General features: G+C 39.0%; 1 protein-coding gene across 1 annotated transcript in view; it reads left to right on the forward strand.

The window, feature by feature from the left end:
- The window catches only part of LOC124283078 (glutamate receptor 1-like), a 49,065-nt gene extending 37,914 nt beyond the window's left edge, over positions 1 to 11,151 (forward strand). Inside the window, exons 12-17 of the mRNA XM_046719100.1 lie at positions 1,287 to 1,485; positions 5,112 to 5,359; positions 6,665 to 6,776; positions 8,562 to 8,699; positions 9,125 to 9,229; positions 9,994 to 11,151. Of these exons, the coding sequence (XP_046575056.1) occupies positions 1,287 to 1,485; positions 5,112 to 5,359; positions 6,665 to 6,776; positions 8,562 to 8,699; positions 9,125 to 9,229; positions 9,994 to 10,071 (880 nt within the window). The 3' untranslated portion in view covers positions 10,072 to 11,151. The remainder of the gene's footprint in view (positions 1 to 1,286; positions 1,486 to 5,111; positions 5,360 to 6,664; positions 6,777 to 8,561; positions 8,700 to 9,124; positions 9,230 to 9,993) is intronic.
- The last annotated feature ends 15,419 nt before the right edge of the window (positions 11,152 to 26,570 follow it).

The raw sequence follows: 26,570 nt of genomic DNA on the forward strand, positions 1-26,570 counted from the left end.
TATGGGAGTTACGATCACCTTAGCGCTACGATCGCTTTGTTGAATGGGGCTCAGTACCTTAAAATGGATCAAACAAAAGTCGGAGAAAATCAAAGTGTTAAACTATTACCAGCATCTCTTTATCTTCACTTTTCGCTGATTTCACTTTAGAATTTCGTTTTTGAAAGTGTAGAAACGCGTCAGTTAACTTTAACGGTTAAAACCAACCGAGAGTAGGGGTATTTTATAACATGCAATAATACATACACCAATACAATTGTAATATGACACAGACTAATATGCAATCGGTGATGGTGTAATGTCGCTGTATTACAATACATTGTTAACATGGCTGAAAGAAGGAATATGAAAGACATAAAACCATTTCCATAAGTGAAACAATTTCCTGCTAATTGTTACTTGTGAATCTTAAACGTATTAATGAATCATTATCTACTAGTAACGATACCAGACAAAGTGTGCGTATCCTGTCCCAAAATTGGCAACCGTCTCCAACATTTCCAAAGGCCAGTGAGTTGATCAACTGGAAAAACATGGTACCAGACTAAATAGGGGCCTGCGTCGAGCATCATTTTTGTCACTGATGCGCCTTATCTGGAAATGATTTTCACATATCAGCCATAGGCATTTTGAAAACTTTACATAGGTATTGAAGCCATAATCAAAAACTTTTGAGCAAGAATCACATTTCACAAAGTGTCTCAGACAAACAAGTACCTTTTCATTAATTAGGGCAAAACTGTATATGTTTTAAATTGACCAAAAGGTTAAAGAAAGGAAACAACTTTTAGCGGAAATGTCTCATGGTTATGAACAGGGCTTTACCGACTGTATTAATTATCGCCAAATTCCCTATGCTAATATATAGTCTGAAAACCTTAGTTAACGGGCCATTACTGGTGAGCGGATCTGCCATTACGTAGAGTACAGTTATTCGATCATCTGATACTAATGCGTTGAAAAATGGTACTTGTTTTACCCTTGCCTGGTGTTCGTGCACAGGGGATAAAACGAGGAATGGTCGGATTAGAGTCCGTATACTGTGTCTGAGTGGGGTTTCTATTAAGAACATGCACACACACGCGCACACGCACACACACACACTGTCCTATATGAGTGTAATGACCTTGAACCCAACGTCAAACCCATTTCATCTTACCCCTTCTGTTACCAGAGGAATTAGTCAATCTGGACCTCACTTTAAGAAGCAGATTAATGGATTACCTTGAACAAGCACATGATCCAATCGTTATGACATTACATTGGCCTTTGCTGTTTGTCCTCAGATCCTTCTCCGGCCGTATAGTGGGGAGTGCCTGGTGGTTTTTTACACTCATCCTCATATCCTCCTATACTGCCAACTTGGCTGCCTTCCTCACTATAGAGCGGATGTTTACACCTATCGATTCAGCGGATGACCTAGTTAAACAAACAGAAATAAAATATGGTCCCAGGGAAAATGGCTCAACATACGAATTTTTTAGGGTATGTATTTTCATGATATATTGTTGTTTAAGCTTAAATGAAGATGCTGTTTATATATTTTTCATTGTTGTTTGATTCATATCACAGACTACGATATAACATTGGTGTGAAGAAGTATATGTTGTTAAAACTTTCCGTTTGGGTTGCCGACGCCGGGATCTGGTGGTCGGTGGTACTTCCGTGGTTTCCGGCTCGCTTTGCGAGCACCAACTTGTGATATGCGAGACGGGGCCCAGCTTACTTCCGGTACCAGACTTCCGGTGATAAGAACCAGTTCTGGTTCCAAATTGCACGACCGCCAACTATGACTCTAACTTGGGCGACTTGGTGTCACCATACCCAGTGTTGTTACATGTACAATATCGAAAACTCTCGCGTACACACTCACACGTAATATAATAGAAATATGTTTAAGGATTTGGGAATCAGAAACTCACCCTGATATATTGAAATTTTACTTTAATTTCCTGCAAAAATATATGTAACGTTATTACCCTTATCATCAGAAACAGAATCTATTGGACATGAAATGCAAAATATTAATACAAATTCTGTAAAAGTATCACTGAAATTCACAAGGTCTTCGCAAAAAGAGGCAAACATGTCCTGCCTTACCGGTAATATAAGTCACTCGCACAATGACAACATACTTGTGTACAACTGTTTGTTGTAGTCGTTCTTATTCTAATTTTGATAATTCACTGAAAGTCGGTTGGCTCTCATGCATTGGCAATGTTAGTTTCATTATCCACAGTATAGTATTTGTGATCAGATTACACATATTGTGTCGTCTTCAATGTGGTGAAGGCTTGAGGGATACTGTCATGCGTTAAACCTGTTGATCTCAGCAAGAGGTTGTCAATATCCTCAACATGTCTCAGTCTGTAATTTGCAGACTCTGCATATAAATAATGTTAGTGATTGGGCTGCACAGGGCGCCTCAAAATAGTATGGGGTGGTGGGGTAACCTAGCGGTTAAAGCGTTCGCTCGTCACGCCGGGTCGCGATTCCCCACATGGGCACAATGTGTGAAGCCCATTTCTGGTGTCCCTCGCCGTGATATTACTGGAATATTGCTAAAAGTGGCGTAAAACTAAACTCACTCACTCAAAATAATATAGTCAATATCAACATTACGTGTCTTGTAATTACATAACAATTACAATCACGAAGTTTCCCTGTAACACACTTGATGTCTACCTGTTTTCATCTGTAAGCAGATGAAGCCAAATGTTCGGTTTTTACACTTTTATACAGATTGCTTATTATATTGGCAGTGCCTGTTGTTCGTTATCCTTGATATTGATATGATACACCAGTTTGCATATATTAATTTATTTGATACATAATGCCAACTAAAATCTATACCAGAGTATATCAAACACATCCATAACTGTGATTAACATCTTTTCAGGCGCTATTTCTTTCTTCAAACAAGCAATAGATTTATTTCAAAAGAAACATATACAAGTAATAATATACATTACGACGTTAACAGCGTCATTGACACCATCGCATATCAATCCCATGCTCCATGCACACACACCACAGACACATGGATTGATTTTTCATCACTGTGCCAGCTCAGTGATGTTACCAAGAACCCAGACTACTTATATCGTCATTTACTGTATGCTAACAAGGAATTAAAAAGGGTAGAGTGTTTTCAAGGCTCACGACTGTCTGGCAAACTAATTTTATTATTGGTCACCTTTGCATTGCGTGACATATCTCGTGGATGTCATACTTAATGGCAATATATACAGCACTGTCAGTCAGCCAGGAAATTAGACGTCAAAGCTTGTGTGACCTTTGGTTTGTGGTATTTGCACAAGTCTTACTATCATTTTTGTGGGCGCCTTTGGAGCCTGTGAACACTCAGAGTCAGATGATGGTACTTTACAACCGCATCTTTATAATCTACAAGATGAACCTTTCTGTCAGAGAGGAACTAGTAAAAAAATATTTTATATTCTTATCAATATTTTTCAAAGGCGTGATCTTATAGAAAAATACGAATAACGCTCCTTTTTATTGCATTGCGTAAAAAATAGACATCCATTTTTTTAACCGTCAGTTTAAGACTGTTAAAATCCCTAACGGCTAGGTCTCTCGGCTGCTCGTTACTGACATGTCTGTGTGAGTAACTGTTCCCATTCACATGCTAATGTCAGTATAGGACGTTAGAAAGGTTGCGTGAAATTGAGAACAACCTCATCACGAGAATGTGTCTGATACCCTTCCCAGCGATCGGCGGATATATTTTGATCATGTAAATATTCAGCACCATATCATCGATGGTTAGGCAAATGTCGGCCTTTGTGCCTCATCAACTTTTAATAACGTAATATTTTCTATTCCTACTGCATCCTGCAAATAGCTGATGTTCATTTCAATAGACCAGTTTACTGTCTGTCCTGAATACCCGAATTATGTTTATTGTGCTTAGAAATATAGTTAAAAAGACAAAGACAAGGGTATGATTAAAGTCCATCCTACAGACTCTCATGACTACATGCCTGAGGCGTGCATCAGCAAATTATAAACTAGTTGAAAAATGTTTCTATTACTCGATTCTCTCTTAATCTCATGCGAAGAGGCCATGTTTACAGAGTCTTCATTGTGTTCTCGCTATCAGTGTTGTGATAGAAACCGAAACTGGGAAATGTGGCTGATCTGAACACAATTAAATTCCACCCATGCCATTTCATTCGCCATTTACGATACTGAAATAAGCTGACATATTTCTTGAGATCCTAGAGATTTTCGAGCTACTCACTTATAGAAGGTTTCATTCTGTAGAGAATTCCACAAAAAAAAAACAAGTGACTCCTCGACTAATTGACGGGCAAGGGGAGGCAATGAAGGATTCTTAATGCGCGTTTTTGCGACCTTGACACGGACAAGAACACACTGAACACACATGATGGAGATGAAGATGACAGTGTTTCAGAACATGAGGAGGTTGCCGTGGCAAATGTTGGTTCTTTACCAACATTGACATCACTGGTTAACACTGAGCCACATATAACGGTTTGCCAGTGACCTCATTTCTTCGCCATGTCATTTCTAACCAAAAATAGGCACAGGTGGTTTGACAAAGGACAGGCCACAACTAATGGAAACAGACCCTTGAGAAAATCTGAAGCACACGAACATTTGGCAAACGGTGAATGACATTAAATTATTAATGGAGAAAGAAATGTATCATCCTTTGCCAGCAGACACGCGGGATGAATTTGTTTAGGAGCGGAGGACTGGGGATACGGAAATAGAGCCAGACTCTTGTCAGGTCTTGTTCGTGGGTCATACCCAACCCACCTGGTATTGAATGCATAAAGCATACATTGCACTAATAAATAAGTAGATCATTCAGGTAGATTTCATCATCTAGTGTTTTCTTATTACCTCCCAGCATATTGAGGTCACTGTATCGTCATATGCTCGAAATGATGGGCGAATCTAGCCAGGTTATCGGGGCAGATTTTCGACATATCCTTCACGGGAAAATGTCATGAAAACCTTATAATTTATCTATTATATATAGCACATTGAACTCTGGCCTTCTCCTTCTAATGTTCATTATCTTACCCACTCACGTTGACTGTCTCTCACCTTTGATGCAGGATTCTGAAGTGACGGTGTACAAGCAGATGTGGAACTCAATGATGGATGCTGTGCCCTCGTCCTTTGTTTCCAAAGTGGATGAAGGTGTCGAGCGAGTCAGATCATCTAAAGGAAAGTTCGCCTTTCTGTTGGAGTCTGCCATGAACGAGTATTTTAACCAAAGGAAACCATGTAACACCATGAAGGTCGGGCGTAACCTGGACTCCAAGGGCTATGGAATAGCTACAACACTCGGCTCCGATTTAAGGTATGACGTGTTTTAAATGGAGCAATATCACTCGTAATGGCCTGAGCAACGTTTCACCAAGTTAGCCCTGAGCCCTTCTGAAAGTCACAGTGCAACAAAGCCATCCTAGCACTGAGACTATTCACAAACTTTCAAATAGACATAGGCTGGCAACATCGCAAAAGGGTACGATATCTGTGGTGTCTCGACAACACGCACACCATGTCTGTGACCAGTAAGTAACAATTACGACACTTTTCAAAATATTTACGTTGGTTATTTTTTTATATTACCACAAAACAGAGGATGTACTCTTCTTATGTACCTTAGTTTACATTATAACATGTTGCTGTTTTAAGATTTGTTAATAGAAAGACACCTTGTGTTTCTTATTGTATTTGGTCATTTTGACCGTCATTCATTCTTAAGGGACAGTGGGGTAGCCTAATGGTTAAAGCGTTCGCTCGTCACGCCGAAGGCCCGGGTTCGTGATATTGCTGGAATATTGCTATAAGCGGCGTAAAACAAAACTCACTCACTCATTCATTCTTACATTTAACGCATTATTACTAATGATAACATTTTATTTTATGCAGTTCTTAAGATTTGAATGTTGCAATAGATGTTACAATTTTAAAGTCTCTCATAACTCTGTACAGGGTGGCTCGTTACATTTACGCTTATATTGCCTTAAATTATGTATAGTTTTTATCATGTATATATTATGTATGTAGGTTTTTATCAAAATGACGAGGTGAGACTATAATAAACAATCTGTCTGTCTCTCTGTCTATTTTATGAGTAAATATACATTTACGTGACTCGAATCATAAGTGATGTGCAATTTTGTGTTTGTTTTGTAACTCAATAGTCAAGCATCTGTAAATACATAAGTCTTGATGAGACAAAGCAATAATTAATATTATGAACTACGCCTACAGTATCGAGACACGATAACTGGCAGTCAGCAATGTCACCGAGCTTGACAAAACTATAGGTTGATTTAATAAAGTTTCAATAATATATGATTTTACCTGAGTTCATTGTTCGAATCCCACAATATCTAAAGTATAGTGCATACATTAGTGATGATCCACCAGGCGTTCGCGAGCAATGTGTACACAATAGATGCCTCAGATGAACAGGTGCGTTCATGAATTATGAGGAAACGTATAACTATTGTTGCCACTGCTAGAGCTAACACAGTACCATGGCATTCACAGTCAGACAGACATTCAGTATCAATATTTCAAGTTTCCGAAAACCTGAGTAAACAACTCGATAAATGTCAGTGTAGTGAAAGGCATTATGACATTTCTCTTCCAGAGACCCTATAAATATAGCTGTGTTGGAACTGCGGGAGGTAGGGGTTCTCCACAAGATGGAACAGAAATGGTGGTACGATAAAGGCCAGTGTGGCAAGGAAGGTGGAGGCAAGGTAACCATGGCGGACGATGAAGCACCACAATAAGACATTCTGGTCTGAATATTTGCCCCAGATCTTAATGGTGAAGATGGTCAGTGCATTGCAGAAGTCGATCAGCAGCATGCCAATCAAGTAACTCTCCAGTCCTTTAGTGTTGGTTTATGTCTCGGGATTGCCTCTGGGAGCAACGTTTTGAATGCATTGTTGATCATTATGGAGTTGTGTATGAGCATAGCTGAGACAAATTAGCGGACGGCCCTGACTGCTGTATGTAAGTTCTGGAACGATGTTTCGGAGCAAACATGTCACGTGTTTCCTGTGGCTATGTTCAATGTGGCGGTACTTAATGTGCCCGTAATGTGGTCGTCATTTCCAGCTTGCAAAGGACAAATGTACATTTAAAGTAGCATGGAATTCAAACCTGAATCTCTATTAAGATTTATTTTGTGACACAAAACCATAAACTGTCAAATATGCGCAAACACTCAAGGGCATACTTGACACTTAACACACGCAACTTAAAAGAAATCCATGAACTTTTGTTTGGCTTAGATGTTAAACTGTCGCACATGTTAAGCTGTATCAAAAGTAATAATACTTTTTAACATGTCCCGGCAAAAAAAGGCTTACGTGATGAATTGCAAATAAATGAAACTAGGAGAACAAATAAAATTCTATTCCCAAATCGTTGGAAAGGATGTAGAATATTAACACTGCTTTTACGGGTTGACAATCGACTTCCTGATGCCTGACCAAACATATCCGGGAAGTGTTCCAGACACTGACATGTGTCAAGCAGTGTCGTTTGTTACGAGAATATAATACCTGTTCCTAAATTGCTTTTAATTCACCCTCAGTTGCAACCTGAACATGATAGGAGTACAATTCTTCCGATGTCAGTGATGAGATTGAGCTTCACAAATGAGATTGATATGAGTGTAGCTACCGACCGCTCCTTCAAAGAACGGCTTGGTGCAGGCGCTGTAATACTGGTTTCTATTACATATATATTTGGGGAGGGTGGGGTTTGTTGTGTGGATGGAGTGCATAAAGAATTTTCGAATTCCTGAATTCAGTCCGTATTGTAGTGGTAACGTGTGCGGAATTCCATTTTAACATACTTCAGTGATGTGGCTGTCAGAATATATTTTATGATATACGACTTCTGTAATGTTCCTGTCATTAATGGTCTCGTACTTTCACAACTCTCCAAGAATTCCATACGTTGGTAGTAATGCATCGTACGTGTACGTACTGGAAGGTAACGTGGACATGAAAGTTTGTAAGTTTCTTCCATGTAACATCTATGCCGAATTTGCTGACATTAGAACCGTAACGTAATTTCTCTGAACATATGTTTTTCGCTCGTCTCTATTGTGGATACAGAAAGTAATCTAATCCTACCATTTCCGTGAAACAGACATACATGTGTCTATATCGAACGGAGAGACGGGCCAGGGGAATAACGAGGTCCGATCTGACTGTCAAATAAACCATCAAACGTTGCAACACGTTTGTAGCCATATTCTTGTGTGGGCTTTGTTTTTTAAAGAAACGAAGGTTTTGATAATTTTCTTTGATCTTTTCAAGTGAATGTAAATGCATTTTGTGAAATACGTTTACGGCAACGGCCAGAAAACATAACCGATTAATCTTAAGTGAGATTTAATCTACGTAGCTTTGAAAATACTTCAAATTGTAAATCCGATATGACATTTAGTCCTTCTCGTTGTATTAAACTTATGTTGTATATGTATGTGTTTCACCTAACTCATTTGTTTGTAATGTCAATTTTAGGACACAGCCACAAGCGCCCTGACACTGAGCAATGTGTCGGGGATATTCCACATCCTCATCAGCGGTTTAGTACTCGCTATTCTCGTGGCGTTTATGGACTTCCTGATAAAGAACAAACTCAGGGGAAGATCCTTTAAGGTGCGAATCTTTGAAGTTTGGATGCTGTATTTCTCGTTGACAATAAAATAGATTTCCTAAGATGATGTATTGGAATCTAATTATGAGAGCTATTGATTTTCCTTTGAAATAAGAAGTACTACGATTCATTGGAGTAACCCCATGCATGTATAAGATGTGTTGCGGATTTCACTCGAAGCTGCTGCTACTTTTTAAAAAAAAGTAATTCCACAGAAAATGTATATGCGGGATGTAGCGTTCGTTTTCCTTCATGTAATTAGATCACGTGAAATTCTTGGGAAGATAATTATTATTATATTTTAGTTGTAAAGGTATGGTCAATCACACGTATGGACATTGGTTAGATATGCTAAAACCATTATGTTATTTTCACTTCTAACTCTTCGTCGCCGTTATCACCATAAAAATCTGTTGTTGGGTTTTAGAGTGGTTCAAGGATGAAGGGCACTGCGGTCGTAGAACCAAAGAAAGGGAGACAACTCACTCGATTGCCGCGATCACCGTTGGCAGAGGCAGAAGAAAACGGAACGGTAGAGTACTAACGTTTTAGTTGAAACTGTTGTACTTTAATGAAGGAGCCAAAATTCGATATGCTAACAGAAAAAAACTGAAGACGAGTGAAATTGTTTCCGTTTTACTACTGCAAGATATTGTTCTAGAAAATCCCCGGACCACCTCCTCAGCCATTTTTATAGACTCTACTTTAATAGACAATATCATAGCTCATACAACACACAACCCTCTCCTCCCAAATGTAGTTGAAGGATAATAGAGGTTCGTCAAGCGAACATTGATTTCGCCTGATACACCCATCTGTGACGTACTGATTTAATTTAAATCGTCTCAAATGCTATGTGTCTTTATTTTACCCTCTCTCGATATTTCACAATTCATCATCAGGTGTATGTAGTTAATTTCACACTTTAAAGGGACCAGAGTCACTCGTTTGTCTGAGGCGCCGCAAATCGGTGTGACAAGACCCTCTGTCTGGGTTTGAATGTGCCTAAATTTGTCATACCCGAGCTTTGTTCGATAAGGAAGTTAACAATCTGCCTCACTTCGCATTTCCGTCCTTGTTTTGGCTGACACGACGCGATAGAAGTGAAATACTCTTAGAGGACGTGTTATACCCACATCACTCAGTATCAACTGACCTTAGGCTCACTCCGATGTAACTGCAGACGGGTTGTGTGTCACCAGATTGATCATTACAACTGTGTTGCCACAACATAAGTCGGCATTTGGTCCCAAGTCATTGTAACGAAGAATTGATACCTTTTTCTGTCTGTTTCAGTGCTCTTTCAAGGAACCAACAGATCGTCAGCTAATATCCTTCGATCCCTTAACAGATGAACCGATTCATTTATCCTGACCAGTGCGGCATCCATTTTTGCCGTAATGTGGCCTCCACGTGCTCAACGACAATGAGGCGACACAATGTCGTAAATGAATGTGATATGGACAATTGCTCGTTAGGTTATATCAGAGGCCAATTCCCCCGTGTGACAACATAACTATAATCAATACAAATAACGTATTTGTAATAGATTAGCTTTTGAACACATGACTCGATACTTTGGGAAATGAATAACAGAGACGTTCATTATTGTCTGGTAAAATACATATTGTTTCAGTTCAAATAAACACGTATCATGTCAAGTGACAAATTGAAAGTACGGACATACATGGAACTTTCTGTGTGTTTTATACCAACGAAAACCCATGCCCTTATCGCAGTTTCAAGTAGTAAATATGTATCGCTACACGTACGCACATCCCGAGGGTGGTGGGGAGGTTCGAGGATGAACGCACCCAACGTCATGTTAAAGCTTCAATTCGAATGTGTTGGTGTCATAAAATGACAATTCTTTCACTATTTCTTTGCACAAATATATCTTTTTTGTTTTATAATTGCACCTCTGCCCTTTCGAAAACCTGTGCACTAATATCTTCTTTTTGTTCAAATAGGTATATCTCCGCTTGAAACTCAACTGAATATCGAAATATCGGTTATCTCTTGCATCGTGCTTTGGACTTAAGACTTATGAATGTGGTGATTTTAAAGTGCAAAAACAAATATTCATATCCGGTGTTAATTTAAACAATGGCACTTAAATAATAATGGACTTATCCAAATGTTTCGAATATGTTTTCGGGGAAAAGTATTTTTCAGAAATCCGGAAATATCTTTAATGGTGATATGATATTGCTTTGGATTTTTACGTTTATCGTTCGGTATTGACTATGCATAGATATGTCTGTCGGTCACGAAAAGGATTATGTCCTCAGTTACATTGCGGTTAAGAGCCGACTATACAGGGGATCGGATGGTTGCAGTGGCCTGTGATCATGATCTGACAGTGTTCTTCATTCTATCATCTACTTGTTTGTCATGCTCGATTATTTGTATTCTTGTCGACTATGATCAATAACAACGTCCGGCTATCCACCTGCACCTACACGTGCACCGGCACCTGCACCTGGCTAACTGCTAATATACTACCCATCAAAAGTTTAGACTCACGAGTGTAAATATAGCCACTTACTTCAGGCAACTTTTCTAAACTAAATTTTGCAAAATATTCCATACTGTTTAAAGGTTTTTGCTTACACATGAACTGATATTGTAAAACGAATTCATAACGTTGAAAAGAGTTTGGTCATGAGTTCAGTAAATGCTAAAAATCAGTGAAAATTGGCGAATTCATAACAAAACTTTACACCAAAACGCAGCTGTTCACATGCACGATATTTGAGTCATGTTTTTCAGCAAATTGATGCATGATCCTCGGGCAATTCATCTGCATAAGGTTTGCAGTTGGTCCCCACCAAGTTAGTAGTTAGTAGAGAAATCTATCTCCGATGTAACCATATATAAAAGTGATGAGAATACCGAGCGTACACTAGTAGTACATATATAAGAAGAAGTTTCTGAAATAATCACACGACACGGATCATCTCCAACATGTTTCACTTTTATCTTCAGGGAGAAGTGATTACAATCTCCCTGAAGAGTAAAGAACGAAACATTTTGGAGAAAAAGGCATTCCGCTTTTATTTATCTATGTGATATTTATGACTGAACACCTGTAGTATTTTGGACATTCTGTGCGTATATATATATATATATAAAACATATAGTGAGTGTTTTAAGTGAGTCTAAGCTTTTGATGGGAAGTATATGTTCCTTCACAACGAAGATTACAGTGAATTGAAATTTTGTTTTTTGTCTGTATATATCCAAATGTTCATGACTATTGGAATGTATTCTATGTTTATTATTTAGATAAAGTGTCGTTGTGAAATGTACATAAATGATGAACATATCAGTATCTCGTGCAATAGAACCATGTCCCCATCACACCATCCAATTGAAATTGCTTGTTTAAAATATATTAAATGAAAACTAAAAATTAAAAAGGTAAATTATGGTACAAACAGATGTGCTTTGACATTAAAAATATTGATTTGACATCATTTATATACATCTTGGGATTGAAGATTGTTCAAGTCTTCTCGGTTTTGAAAATCATGATTTTAATGAAACCCACGTGCAAATAAAATGAGTGAGGGTGTCGAACGGTTGCTGCAAAAGACCACAAAACAAAGACACTGAAAAGAAGATTACTTTCGTCGTGGTTTCATATATCTCACATTCGATGTGAGGTCTCGAAATATGCTAGATGTCATTTATTCCATCCGACTCAAAGAAAATTGTAATCAAGAAAAACGAAAAATCTTCAAAATCAGATTTAGACATTTTTCGTCGACATCATAACGGTCAGTTATATATTTGGTTTCCAATAACACATTCAGGATATTGTACAGAGGCATGCTACAAAAGGGAGCCCTTTCATCCAATATTGGTTATCGTTGCATTTATTACCAGAATATCTCCTTAAAATAGACATCTGTCTTCCGAGATAAGCATTTACTATCCTAAAAGTGACACGTGTTCGATAAAACCGATTTTTCGAAGCCAATGTTCCAGTGAAGGTCAGTCTTCTTGAAACTAGTATCTCATTTTTTATCTTGCTGTCATTGCCCGTCGAGGCTCCGGGGCCAAGAAGCCAATCCACCATCTTAACAGCCTTTCACTGTACATGTTCTAGCACACAACGTTCCTGGCATTTTGACCAGAGCGTTCGATATATTCTGGGCCGAATATCATATTTACAGACGCCCAAGTTTGACATTAACCGAGATAGGGTCCTGTCAAAGGACGAGCCTGAAGTTTGGTTGGTCGAATCGTAACCAGACATACAAACGTCTCTATGTGCAGAGACGATATGAAAAATATATACGGAAAAAAATTAAAATTGTCACTCTCATTTCATTATGTTAAGCTAGACCATGTACCTTATGATGGATGATGACTATTTGACTCTCTTATGTCGAAGTCGGATAAGTCAGTATGTCGGATAAGCTAATATCGCAATACTTATTATTATCTCGGACTCGTTTAACTCGAAATACATTCAGAGAGTAGACCTCTATTGTTCCAAAATCCGTGTATATCGACACTATTGTTTGCTATAATTGTCACTGCATTTATCTCTTTATCACATAATCTGTTGGTTCTTACACTAGATGAGGCCATCCTATGAAAACGTATCTGATGGGGTCATCTACTGTTAAGGTGAAAAAACATAATGCCAGGCAGGTACTACTGTTTTTGGTTTAAAAACACATACGTTGGTTCTCAGGGCTTCGATATTTAGCTGTAGTAATTTATCCAACGCTATTCGAAATCCATGAATTCCTCTATTGTTTAGGATAAGCAATCTTTAGACGGAGATGCTGTTGGTGAGATATTCATTAACATTCCCGAAATTATATCTCGATATAATGCAGATTTACTTGTAACATGTTACGTTTATATTACATGTTTGGTTGATTTTGTTGAATTACATATTTGTCAACGAAGATTGCAGCGTTTAATGTGTTTATAAATATAATATAGTACTATTATTGTTGTAAAGATTATTATAGTGTTAACCATCACACATGTCAAAATATTTTTCTTTACTCTTAATGTTGTTGATTGTGTCTTGTAAAGAACAAAACTAACTACCCATTTTTTGTATGGGGTATGCCTGTTTATCTTATTATTTATCAGTGCATGTAAATATTATGAAATATTCAATACCATCAGAGGTTGAATAGTATCACTAAATCACCACTTCACACGATCATAACATGCCCCCGTGTAAGGATCCATTCCAGATCGAACCATTTACCATTGGCACGGAGCTACTCCTCTATTAAGCCTTTATAGACGGGTCTTTCAACCTGTAATTTAGTGCTACAGCGAACAAGGACTGGACAAGTGCCATAATTGTATAGCCCCTGGGATCAACAACAGAGCAGCGGTGAGTCGACAGCGGAATTACAGCCACTATTGACCATCGACTTCTCTGGGAGCGCCATGACCACTTCATCAACAACCAGAACAGTCTTCATCGCCTCCCATTGTTGCACGCTATGCTCAACTGTCATGGACACGCTCTTGAAAGCCCTTGTCGTTCTTTCACCCACTGAAACATGGCTTCCACAGGGACGTGGGAAAGAGGGTCCTGCTCTGCTCGACGTTGCTGAAGTACATGATGCTTCAACGTTGTAACGTCGGCGCTTTGATAGGCAGTAGGCAGATCAGCGAGCATTGTGTACCACAAGTAATTCTTAATTCCAGTGTATTTGTAACATCGAAGATCAAAGTGAAGGGTATTATATTTGAAATAAATGTAAATGAATCTAATTTCTGTAGATTATACGAAGAATAAGGTGTGTTGTATGTAATTTGGTAAATATGTTTCCCTATATTCATTTCGATAATATTCGGAATATTTTAATACTGTTTTCCTGGTTATTGATATGTAAATATGATCACAGTCTCTTCTGCACATACGGCAGTGTTACCGGGACCCACAGTATAACTGAAATACTGTTGAAATCGGCGGTTAACTCAATCACTCATTCACTCGCTTACGCAGAGCTATTTCATGTTATCTCATCGTCTCATATCACAAGCTAATGTTGATAATTCACACTTTTCTATGCAATATGTAAATGTATTCACTATACTGTAAAATGACTTTGCTGTAAATGAGTATGTGAAAATCAGTGTTACACACTGTCCATGTGGTGGCTTCACTGTCAGAACCAAAGCATCCTGTAGTCATGTTATGTCATATAAATATATGATTCCATTTCTCTTCCAAATAAATGCTTTCAGTTAATATTGAATGTGTGATTCTCGTACTTCGATTCTGGAAACATTTGAAGTTCTATATTCAGCATAATTATATCCATACTACATACATACTTCCCATTAAAATGTGCACATTAACTATATCCATATTTATGATGCACCCTGAATAGTGCTTACCTACTGTTATGAATGCAGTCTCACCAAAGAGAGATCATATATCATCACGAGTCGTTTAAAGTCTAAAGTACAAGATTCTGGGAAGATTTATTTTTATTTTTATTTTTAGGATTGTTGTTATATTAATTTCGTTTTCAAAAGACACGAATATTTCCAATTCGCTGCTTCAAGTAATATTCTTTCGCTGATAAGAGAAGCAATGCAACCGTTCCGAGTCTAGCTTTTAAGGCATCAAGATGTAGTCATCAACGTCAATTGTCGTTTGAAACCAATCAAAGGACACCCACAGATTAACAGACCGCTTCTCTACGGCTTGGAACAAAGACTGTTTGGACGGACAATGGCTTCCTTTTCATGAAATATTCAAAGGTATTTTTTAATTACATAGGATTGCTTTTGTGTGCATAAGCTGGAATGTTCGTGACGGGGTGTTGTATGAACTAACATATAACCAAATATACAAAACATATCTGATGTGTATTGCAACGAATTACATGGCTATGTAAGTTGGACAGTTATGTATATAAATTTGTTCAAGCGTTTCATTTACTTTCTAAATATTATGTTTACCAGTATAAAATATATTGCGAAATATATCTAGATCCCCTTGGCAACAGGAAACAAATAGATAACGGAATAATGTGTTTGAACAATTATATTCCATCAATGTTTTGTTAAGTTTTCGTTTAGAATCATAGTCAATAACAAGATGATATATACTAAACCGTTATCATGTTTATTTACAAATGATATACCATTATCATACTTTATATTCAAGCTGATTGCACAAAGTACAAATGAAATATACCATTATCATGTTTTTATATTCAAGTTGATTGCACAAAGTACAAATGAAATATACCATTATCATGTTTTTATATTCAAGCTGATTGCACAAAGTACAAATGAAAAATACCATTATCATGTTTTTATATTTAAGTTGATTACACAAAGTACAAATGAAATATACACTATTCAACAATACTCAGAACACGAAGAATTGATCAGGAATCAAAGAATCAAAGATGAGGAAGATACCAAAATAACGGTGACCTTTCCATCCTGTTACGTGAACACAGTGTAAATTATACTTCGGTCTCTTCGGACTTGTGTAACAGACATTTTGGTCCAAACCAATTCCTCTTTCACATCGCAAGTCACCTTTTGGAGTCATTGAGTTACTTTCTAAATGACTTTAGAACCAATTTAGCGCATAACTTCCCTTCTTTCCGAAATGGATGCAAAATACTATTTAAGCACCGACCAAATGGGCCCATTTTGCTCTTTAGGTTCGTCTGCAGTCTTCTCACAACGCTGCTTAACGTCTTCACCGACTGTCATACTAAAGTCTAGCAGAATATATTTTCCAAAGTTCATTGAAAATACTGTGTTATGATAATAAATGATAGAGATGTTTGAGTTTATTTGCAATTACCTACTTTCTGAATTTACTACGACATTCAACAGACCCAAAATACATGTGAAAGCGTTTCCGGTTCAAGGACATTTTGACGATCTTTAGAGATAGAGATGATGTCGAGAGGTGATGAAGGAGTTTGGGGCTGGGTAGAATTAGTTCCACTCCGATCCACTCGGCTTATCTACCTACACACATGAATTTAGCGTTGGAAAGCGACAAGCGGAATGAGCTTCTTCAACAGGGGAAGGGAGATAACCCGACAAGGATCATAAGTAAAGATGCTGTGATGACAAGCAATGATTTCCGATACTGCTGTAGTGTCTGATAATTGTGTGGTGTGTGTGAATGTGTCCCGTTCATTAATTTACATACCATAAGTGTTTAAGGCCACTGCTTGATAAAGGTACTAGTGAAGGGGTGAAGAAATTGAAATTCGCCATGTACAAAGACCATTGTTTAGACATAGCCACATGTTACAGTTAACAGTGGTAAGTGTTCGCGTTATGATACGATCAATACACCGTTAATGCTTGCCCTTATTATACAGAGACAATGGCTCTGTATTACAAATGGTGCCAATTTCATCGTCTAGACGTGAACGTGAAATGGAGCAAAGGCCGTTGAGTTTCGTTCTCCTAAATTGCCTCTACATGATATACTGGGTTGATGTCCTTGTCCCGCTTTAGACTGTTCATCCATGACCAAAAATACTGAATGAATTATCCTTATTAAATTAACTCGAATCTCTTTGGAAAACCGTTTCAAAATATTCACTCACTCACTCACTCTGGAGTTACGTATAAGCCAATACCGCTAATCGAACTACACGTCTTGTTGACATGTTTTCCAGTACCGCCAGAATCTACAGACGTGTCTTCAAGACATAGGATGACCGAACCCTGTAGACTTTCAATACTTTCTTCTTCCGACACTTACATTTTCCACAGAGAAGCCCCAAGATGCACTTATTACAGTTCACTCGCACTCGTCCCGAATTTCTTAAGGGTCTATTTTCTAGGATCACATTTCTGAAAAAAATCACTTCTCGGAAATGTCAACAATTTTAAAAATTCGCCTTGCAGAAACTTCCGGGGCCGTTTTTAACGACAATAACAAATCCAGACCCATTTAGTTGACAAAAGGTCTATTATTTGTCTCCCACCAAGGTGACATAGTTCCCGAGAACGGGGGCTTCCCGATCAATCTACAAGTCGATGCCATTACCAAAGTCTTAAAATCCTCTGGCTCTTAGACTGTCTTGTTTCGACCAAGCAACCCATGGGATGAAAGGAAATTCTAAAGAATAATTTTCCCTCAAAGTTTCAAACTGACGTGAATGTGTTTTTTCGTTTGTTGAAAGAATTCATTTGATCTAAGGCTCCGTTTCTCAAAACCTTCGAAAAGCCTCATTAAATCTGAAAATTATTAAAAAAACAGCACCGGCTGGAAACAGAGCGAATGCCGACTTGCTATAAAAAGTATCATTAGATGCTAATTAAGGGAGCTTTTCTTGCTTGACTAAGTGACTGATGGAGGCAATGCATCTTTAACATTCGAAAGTAAAATAGAATGTCTGTGCCAAAACGATTCCAAGTCATCGGAAAAAGAAATCCTTGGCTACTTGAAGCCACAGTGAATGCAATGTGAATAAGAACGCTCGGATCAACAGCTCCAGTCTGTTACAACAAGGGCTTAGCAAATACTCGCGCCATGTTCTACACATCACAACTTCCTTGCTGAGATTCCTTATCCCTTCAGACGAAACCGCCAACAAATTAGAAGCTGTGGACATTAGCTTGGTATGGAAACACTCCGATCGAAAATCAATAGGCTTAGTGGTCTCATCTTTTCTAGAATAAACACCCCCAGGAATGATAGATTAGCAAGTTGAGACTCGGTGTAAATCATATTTTCAATTACCGCCTTCGGGTCGGCCCCCTACGATGATTACAGCCCGATTTCCGGCATGTCGTTACGAATGGCGTAAATTTTGCTCGTCCGATTCGGTTTTGTTCCCTGCCTCATTAACGCAGGAAAATACCAAATTGAAACTCAATCGAGCAAAATATTCAGCCTGGATTTATGGGTACAGTAATGCGCAATCTCGGCACTGCATCGGTTTCTATGAAAAGTGAGTCTGCCATCGAGTATCAGCTATCGACACAGGCATAAGATGATCTACCTTAAGAAAGCGTGAGACGATGCGAAGATCGTATGACACACCCGCCCATACAAGTTTGCAGTTTCCTAGATATAGCTTTGTTGGTTGTACAGGAATTAGTCGAGGCTGACAATGACGAATGGACGACTCTCCCTTGTGTAGCAGTGTGTCTCATTATCGTCGGTCGACTGGCAATAAAACAAATACATCACTCTTGCTTTCGTGTCTGGAAGACACCATGTAAGGAAGACACAGTCAGTTCAAACTTTCAGAATACTCCTGGTATGAAATGAATAATCGGCCTTTTGCGTTGCGGTAAGGATCGTTTTCACCATGTTATTGAATGCAAGATATGTGCATATCAACCGCTGTCCATCTTCTCCTTATTGGCAGAATGGCGACAAGAGGCCAAGTGATTTCGTTATTTGTCGTATGGAATGTAAAGAAACTCATATATCAAGTCCAAGACCTATGGTAATCCCATTGGCTTTAATTACTCCAATTTGCGCCCTAGACCTAAAGGAAACGGTCTCAAGACACAAGGCAGATTGTATAAGGCTCCAAATCAGTTGTCCATGGTATTCTGGAGGCAATCAATACACCAGTGGCTATGTGTTTAAATCTACAGGACTGTATTGAGTCCATGTAAGTATGGACGAATATTGCTGCCGACGTCAAATATTTCCTTTTCGAGTCATCAAAATTTGAAAAACCTAATACGGCTTTACCGGGGCAATCTCCTCCAACATGTAACAAGAGCCAGTCACGCTCTGTTGTAACAGAAAATGTTGCATTTTTGCGTTCTGATAATTTTCAGAATCATTTTGTCGTTATGTTTGTCGTAGCTGTGAATATGCCCTGTTGATAATGAAAGCCTAACGTCCTTGACTTTGACACAAGATCTAGGTGTCGCTGCTCCAGATGTCACTCTGCTAAATCAGAACGACCGTACTTTGGTTAATAATTCAAACATGAATTACTGCTCCTAATTAACTCAATATCTAGGTCTTCCCCTGGGAATCGGTTAAATAATACTGGATATGATGCATGGTGTACGTACCTTCCATTAATTTCTTCCAATCTTTCATCTATACTAAAACATGTGTGCCTACATATCTCTGCCATAACAACTGATGGATTTAATTTCATTATAATCAGATTGCTTCCTCTGCTGCGGTACATCTCCTCATCGAGGGCTGACAAAGTGTAGGGAGTTCAGGAAACCCGGGGCAAACTTTGACAGTCACAATGAATGATCGTGTAATGGGCTTGTCATAGAGTAACATGTCAGCATTCTAAAACAATTCAAACTTGTTGGCGTGAACGGCGAGTTCTGATCAGTTCTAGTAATATTTGGAGGGTTGAGAAATGAACTACAGAAGACCAATTATTATGTCACTGATGGAAAAACAAGAGACAAACAAAACTTCTTACACAATCATCCAAATTCTCAGCTGAAAGCGTGTCCAATATGATTCCGACAATGTCACAAGGACACAAACAGGCCCTTTGGGAACACCCGGTGTCATGGTTGTTTCATAGTGGTTCGTAAACACTTGTTTAATATGATACATTTGCAATAGGACTCTGTTTTTAGTGCTGGTGGGTTATGGCCTTTATTCAACACACACATCAGTCGTGAACATCATCATTCCTTTACCTTTGATCTTGTGATCAAATAAAACTCTACACATGATTTTTGTGAAAGTGAACTCTCTTCAATAAAGATTACCGTGTTATGCGACCGATGGGAGGTCTTCTGTTTTAACAAGTTTATACCAAAAGCATGCTCCATTGCTTCCGGACATGTCATCATCATGTGATATTCATATTCAGGGATCCGTTTCGGGGATAGCGTCTGAAGACATACACCAAGTATGGGCACGGGGCGCCTATTGCTATAGAACCTCAGGACATAATATATATGATAGCGGAATGTGCCAGACCCAAGGGTGGCAAACATCCCAGCCGCTGGAGAATATCCAATACATGCGACCCATAATCCCATATATAATCATAAGGAACCTCTGCTTAAGGCAGAGTCCATTGTCAAGATACAGTCAAGTCCAGACTATATCACAAGAACGTCAATAAGATTCATTATCAAATAGTGATCATACCCTGTGGTCGAGAAAATGACATTTGAAGCCGAATCCCAGGATGGAGATTTTAAAGAATAATAAACAAATGCTACTGATAGTCTGTGTCCGGATTCTGGACTCTCAGCATAGGTGTTTTATGGTGTTTGAATGGGTTCTGTATCGCTTATTTATCGACATAAAGGTTGACTTTCAATGTATAATTTTGCTCCGACAGCCCTTTAACACGAAAACAGTTTAGAGTTAACAGTGTTTGAACAATCGTCACAATTCAGTTTTATTGTATAATAAAGCTTTATTAAGCTTTATTAAGACAAACAACCCCCATATTTTCTAAGTTCCATGTTGCGCTGATTTGACACAACCTAACGAAACAATGCTATATCGTTATTTCAGACATTTATAATCTATTTTAAGATATGCAATTAAATTTCTGACTACCGTGTGTCTCATTGTCAGACTCATCCTGGCACCTTTTAGAGAATTTAAACCAAGAACAGGTTACCATGCCAACCCGAAAATGAATTGGCAACAAGCTGCGTCGTGCCCTGTGTGTTTTTTTAGCTCTTAAGGCACTACTCTTACATACTTATCACAATTTACGTTTTAACAGAAACATTGGCAGAAAACTTTAGAATATTAAAAACTTCCATGATGCGGTTATTGTATAATAAAGTTTCACTATCGCAACCATCGAAACTTCGTACTGGGTTCTTCCTCGTCCTTTGTCCGTACGTCACTGAAAGTTCAAGTGATGGCCACTTTGTGCACTGACCATTCCAGTAACGTAGTGCAGCGTGATAACTGTTTGACCAATGGTCTCCGAGGTGCCAATTTGTTAGCCTGACCCATCGCCTGATCCATCATATTTCACGCTGGCCAGTCAGAAATGGCTACTAAATTCTCCCAGGTCACGCTGATATGACAGGAATGATAAATGATCAAACACTACCCGATACCAGATGGCTGATAGTGTGCATGGTCAGGGCTACCAATTAGAACCCATGGCCCTGGCGGAGTATAGTGTAATACATTTATAGACTGTTCTAGGGACACTTTGTTGTTAATTCATAGTATGGTACGGACTATCTGTGATTGCCTACGACCAAGTGATAGTTTATGGTACAAAATTTACGATGATCAGTGTAATATACTGCGATGCACATGTAAACATGTAGACCATGGGGAAGCCAAATAAAGACGTGTGTAACCCCTTTAACAAATCATTCATTCAAAGGACAGGATAGGATAAGGTCAATGTTCAGGGAATGTGCACAACGAAAGTATTTTGAAACCTGTCTGCTGTCTTATAAATGCGAAATAGATATCAGCACTTGTCTGTGTTGATATTCATTTCAATTATTTGAACATTATCAAGCCATTGAACAAGCTGCCTTCCTGATGTTGTTTAGATAAAGACAGTACACACATACATAGAGATGTCATCTAGAGTCTCGGACAACACTTATGTTATTATGGCACCATGTCTTGAGTTCCAGAACAAAGCGTGTCAGATATACCAGGCTAGTTGCCAGCCACTTGATCATGTCTGATTATTTTCCACGTTCGTCCTGTATTCAATATGTTGAATTTCAAGTAGACGCAATAAAGTCTCTTATCCTACCTCGGACAGGTGAGGTGAGGTGAAATTGGGTTTTACGTCGTGCTTGAGAATATTTCTCTCATATGACGACGTGCATGAATGTGTATGTGTATGTGCGGCTGCTTGTACTAGCCCAGACCTAAGCTGGTTTTATAGTGCTAGCCCACTGAGATACCATGCCGCAGTGAAGCATGAATACCCCACTCAGACACATTATACTCCGAACCGACTAGTCCTTGCTGTACCCATTAATGCCGAGCGCCAGGCAGGGACCAAGAAGTACCATATTTTAACATCTTTTTGGTATGACGCGGTCGGAGATCGAACCCGCGACCTTCCGCTCTCCGGGCTGACACTCTAACCACTACACCACGGAGGCTGTCACCTCGGACAGGCCATCACCCTGTGTAGGGAGTTTTGCTGGGAGCAGCATTGGGCACACAACACGTCTTATTGCCACTGATGTGCCACCAGTAGAGCAGGACATGCTGACTGACACATGACTCACATCCAGTCATATATTCATATAATTTGCATCCCATTTTGTCTTTCGGTAAATGGAATCTGTTTGGGCAGATAACCGAGTCTGCTTATTCCCGGGCGTTAACGTTCTATAACTTGCTTTAACAGGTTCTCGCCGCGAACAGCTGGAAAATTGCTGATGCGGCATAAAACAAAATGCATTCATTTTTTCTTTCCCTACCACTCAGCCTTTTCTTACCACCTCATATTATCAGTGACGGATCTGTACCATGGACTTCTCGTTCAGCAGTAACGTCCTGTAATTACGTAGTATTTGTTCTGTTTGTTGGATTTTGTAGTTTTTTGTTTGTTTGTTTTTCTTACAGTTAATTTATCACAGGGGTCACTTTTATCTACTAAGGATACAACGTCGTATATGGGAACACAATATTAGGGATGCATAAGACAGTTCAGCTCCCAAGAGTTTGCCGCATCTGGTTAATTGGATACTCCAGTAAACCTGAGAACACATGGGATTATTCAGTTTGTGAAGGATCTACAGCATGTTTCCGATTGATTAGAAGTCAAAATATACCACAATCACTTATTTCCGGTAACTTCCTTTCCAAAATCTGGAAGCTTTATTTCAAGCTCATGTTCGCTGAAAATATATAGACAGATTTGGAAGTACGTCATTTAGATGAATTTGGTAAGTATATTTTTAAACATTGTTCCTTGTTGGGGACTGCCGGTGTTGTGCTGAACAGTGAGTAGATGAAGAGATACGGTAATTAGAGCGGCACCATGGTAACAGAGCGGACTGAAAGTGTGCATGGTGACAGTGTCCGACTTTAATGAAGCACTACCGGATGATTGGACACAAAGACACTATACAGACTACACCACTCACAACCTTCTCCTGTAAATGCCCAATTCTATCTCCATTGTTATAAAACAACACGTTTATCAGACCCCAGGGAATAGGAACTATTAATTGGCTGTTTTATATTTGCGTACAGCCTGTGGAGATGAACCCTGCACACTTGCCGCCGATCCCTTGACGAATTACGCATGTAAATGCGCAACATGTACTCAGGTGGTTGTTGTAAGGAACACGCTGATGTTTACATATGAACCTCAGTACTGATATTAAATACAGTGAACCCCCGCTAATCAAAACGTTTCCGTTACCAAGTGTCCGGACAAAGGAATAGTGGGTAGGTAGTAATGTTTTGAATTAGCATGTACAATCCCAACAGTCATTGGGTTCGACCAAGCAAATTTTCATTCAATATACTTGGATGTGAAATGGAGCCCTGTTGAACACCATTCACCATCTGCCAGTAATGTCATCTAATCCGTTAAGATGCAATCTCCCACAAGAAACCACTACACTCAAATAACGTCATAATGAAAACCCTATTGACGCGTATCCATGTCACATGAAAAAGACTGACTGACTGAGTTTGGGTTTACCCCGCTTTCGGCAATATTCCAGCAACATCACGGCAGGGGACACCAGAAATGGGCTTCACATGAAAAAGAAACTACATAGACTAGATATTCATTGATGGCATCTATGAAAACTCCTGGGACAAGACAAGAAGTTGGCATCCCCATTGGCACCAATTATGCTCCCTTCTTACTGATTTGTTTGTTTCTGCTAAGTCAAAACAGAGCAGTTTGTTCAAGAAGAGAAACTTGAGCTTGGAGTATATCGTTTATCTGATATCGTTGCATAAGCATCAAATAACGAATTCCCTTCCACTGATTTACCTTTCAAACTAGTAATAAATGGAGACAGGAGATTCACCTTCGTTTGTCCTATTTACATCGAGGCACACACAAACATCAGAGTGCCAAACATGTCTATACGACTGTTTGACATTAAAGGTGAGTCCAATGTTTTTAAAAGTCAACTTATTGAAGTCCCCAGTAAACCTTTCAAAATGGTTTTGTTGAAGATATGTAGATGTCATTTCCAAATGTGTGACAATCATGACGCCCATTGCAATTGCTGGTTTTAACTTTGTTGCCGTGTTTTGGTTTGGTTTTCAGGAGAACAATTAACTTGCCCTTGCATTTGTTTGTAAAATGGGTCACTCGTGAGCCAGCTCGTTTTTTCGTGGACCCTTGGAGTCATGAGCAATGTGATGGCTCGTATAACACATGCTCATGGTTGTACACAATGTCCCTGCAGGATTCCTACCTAACGACTGTTACAGATGGTACTTGTTGCCCGCCCGTTATTGAGGAGATGATATGTACTCTTTGGTTCTGAGTGGGACATCCATACCCGCGTTGTACAAGCAGGCACGTCTCAACTGAAGCGTCAGAATCCGTTTCACCCACTTCCATCTCACCTCATCTTACCAGATAAAATGTCATTTTTTCATCTAAGCTGTAATTTACCAGATATACATGTATAAATGTTCAAAATTGCATTGTCGTTTCCAACAGAATATGGTAAGATCTGCTCTGGTTAAGCTGCAGTCAAGCATGCAAGTTACTGTTATCCGTGTGTTCAACATCATGCTGTGGGTGTACTTAAAACCTCTACAATGAGCTAAACACTCTATCGAAACACAACACCATCACTATTATGACTACTGTTGATGTGAGCTCATATAGCACATCTACTGGAGCTTCATAGTAGGATTGGGGCGGTTGGGTAGCCTAGTGGTTAAAGCGTTCACTTGTCACGCTGAAGACCCGGGTTCGATTCCCCGAATGGGTACAATGTGTGAAGCCCATTTCTGGGCATAGAACGAAAGTTACTCACTCACTCATAGTAGGATTTTATTACACTTAGTATGATAAGCAGATGTAACACATAAACTTCAAACAATAATATTATTATGATAATTTATGTCACCTTTTATTGGCAACATACAGAAAATCTTAAAATCTCGAATTTATAGGGCTTCAATTAGGAGTAAAAGTATCCCTATGTGTCACTTCGGACTTCCGTACTGTATGTAGCTAACATGCCGTGACATCATTGATTAAGTGGCCTTAATCCGAACTCACACTCACTACTTGGACATATATTTAGAGGTTAAAGCGTCCACTTCCTCCAAACATGAGACAAACTCGAATCGATGTATTTTGTTGACATTTGAATGAAAATGACATGTTATACAACATCTGGTTCTTTATGTACACCCTGATAGGATATTCGAGCCGTAACCAGAATGTCATGAAGCAATGTCGCTTCAATTTACACAATCACTGGGGCTTTTTTCTTAATCATGTTTGTAACTTTACGCCATAAAAACAGTTAATACCTCCGAGGAACAGTCTCCGTACCCTTACAGCTTGAAACAAGGAACCGGCAGTTGCCATGGTTACCAGAAGTCGTGGAATGTTTTACCTCAAGCGACAATGAGTAAGCTGGCATTGTTACCGGTCTAATGTCTCAGTAATGGGTGTCGTTATTCGGTTTACGTGAAAAATAAGATTCGCCTGGTATAATTTCAATCCCTTTCGACACTAAGAAAAAGGAAGCGTAGCTTAGCAATGATGAACGATCGCCTCACAAACCAAGCTATCAAATAAGCTAGACCTGGAAATATTCCAAGAACTGGGAAGGACAATGCAGAAGAAAGGATCCTTCTCCTCGAAGCGGAGATGAGATGTTTCCGGTGCCTGCTCCTGTACAATTAGAGGCTCCAAGACGGAGGTTCCAGCAGGAAAAACTAACACAGCAATTAGCGGTACGCCATTTGTCTGTTCTAC

Source organism: Haliotis rubra, unplaced genomic scaffold (genome assembly GCF_003918875.1).
Source record: "Haliotis rubra isolate DU_JTF1 unplaced genomic scaffold, ASM391887v1 Scf31, whole genome shotgun sequence".
Taxonomy (NCBI): Eukaryota; Metazoa; Mollusca; class Gastropoda; order Lepetellida; family Haliotidae; genus Haliotis; species Haliotis rubra.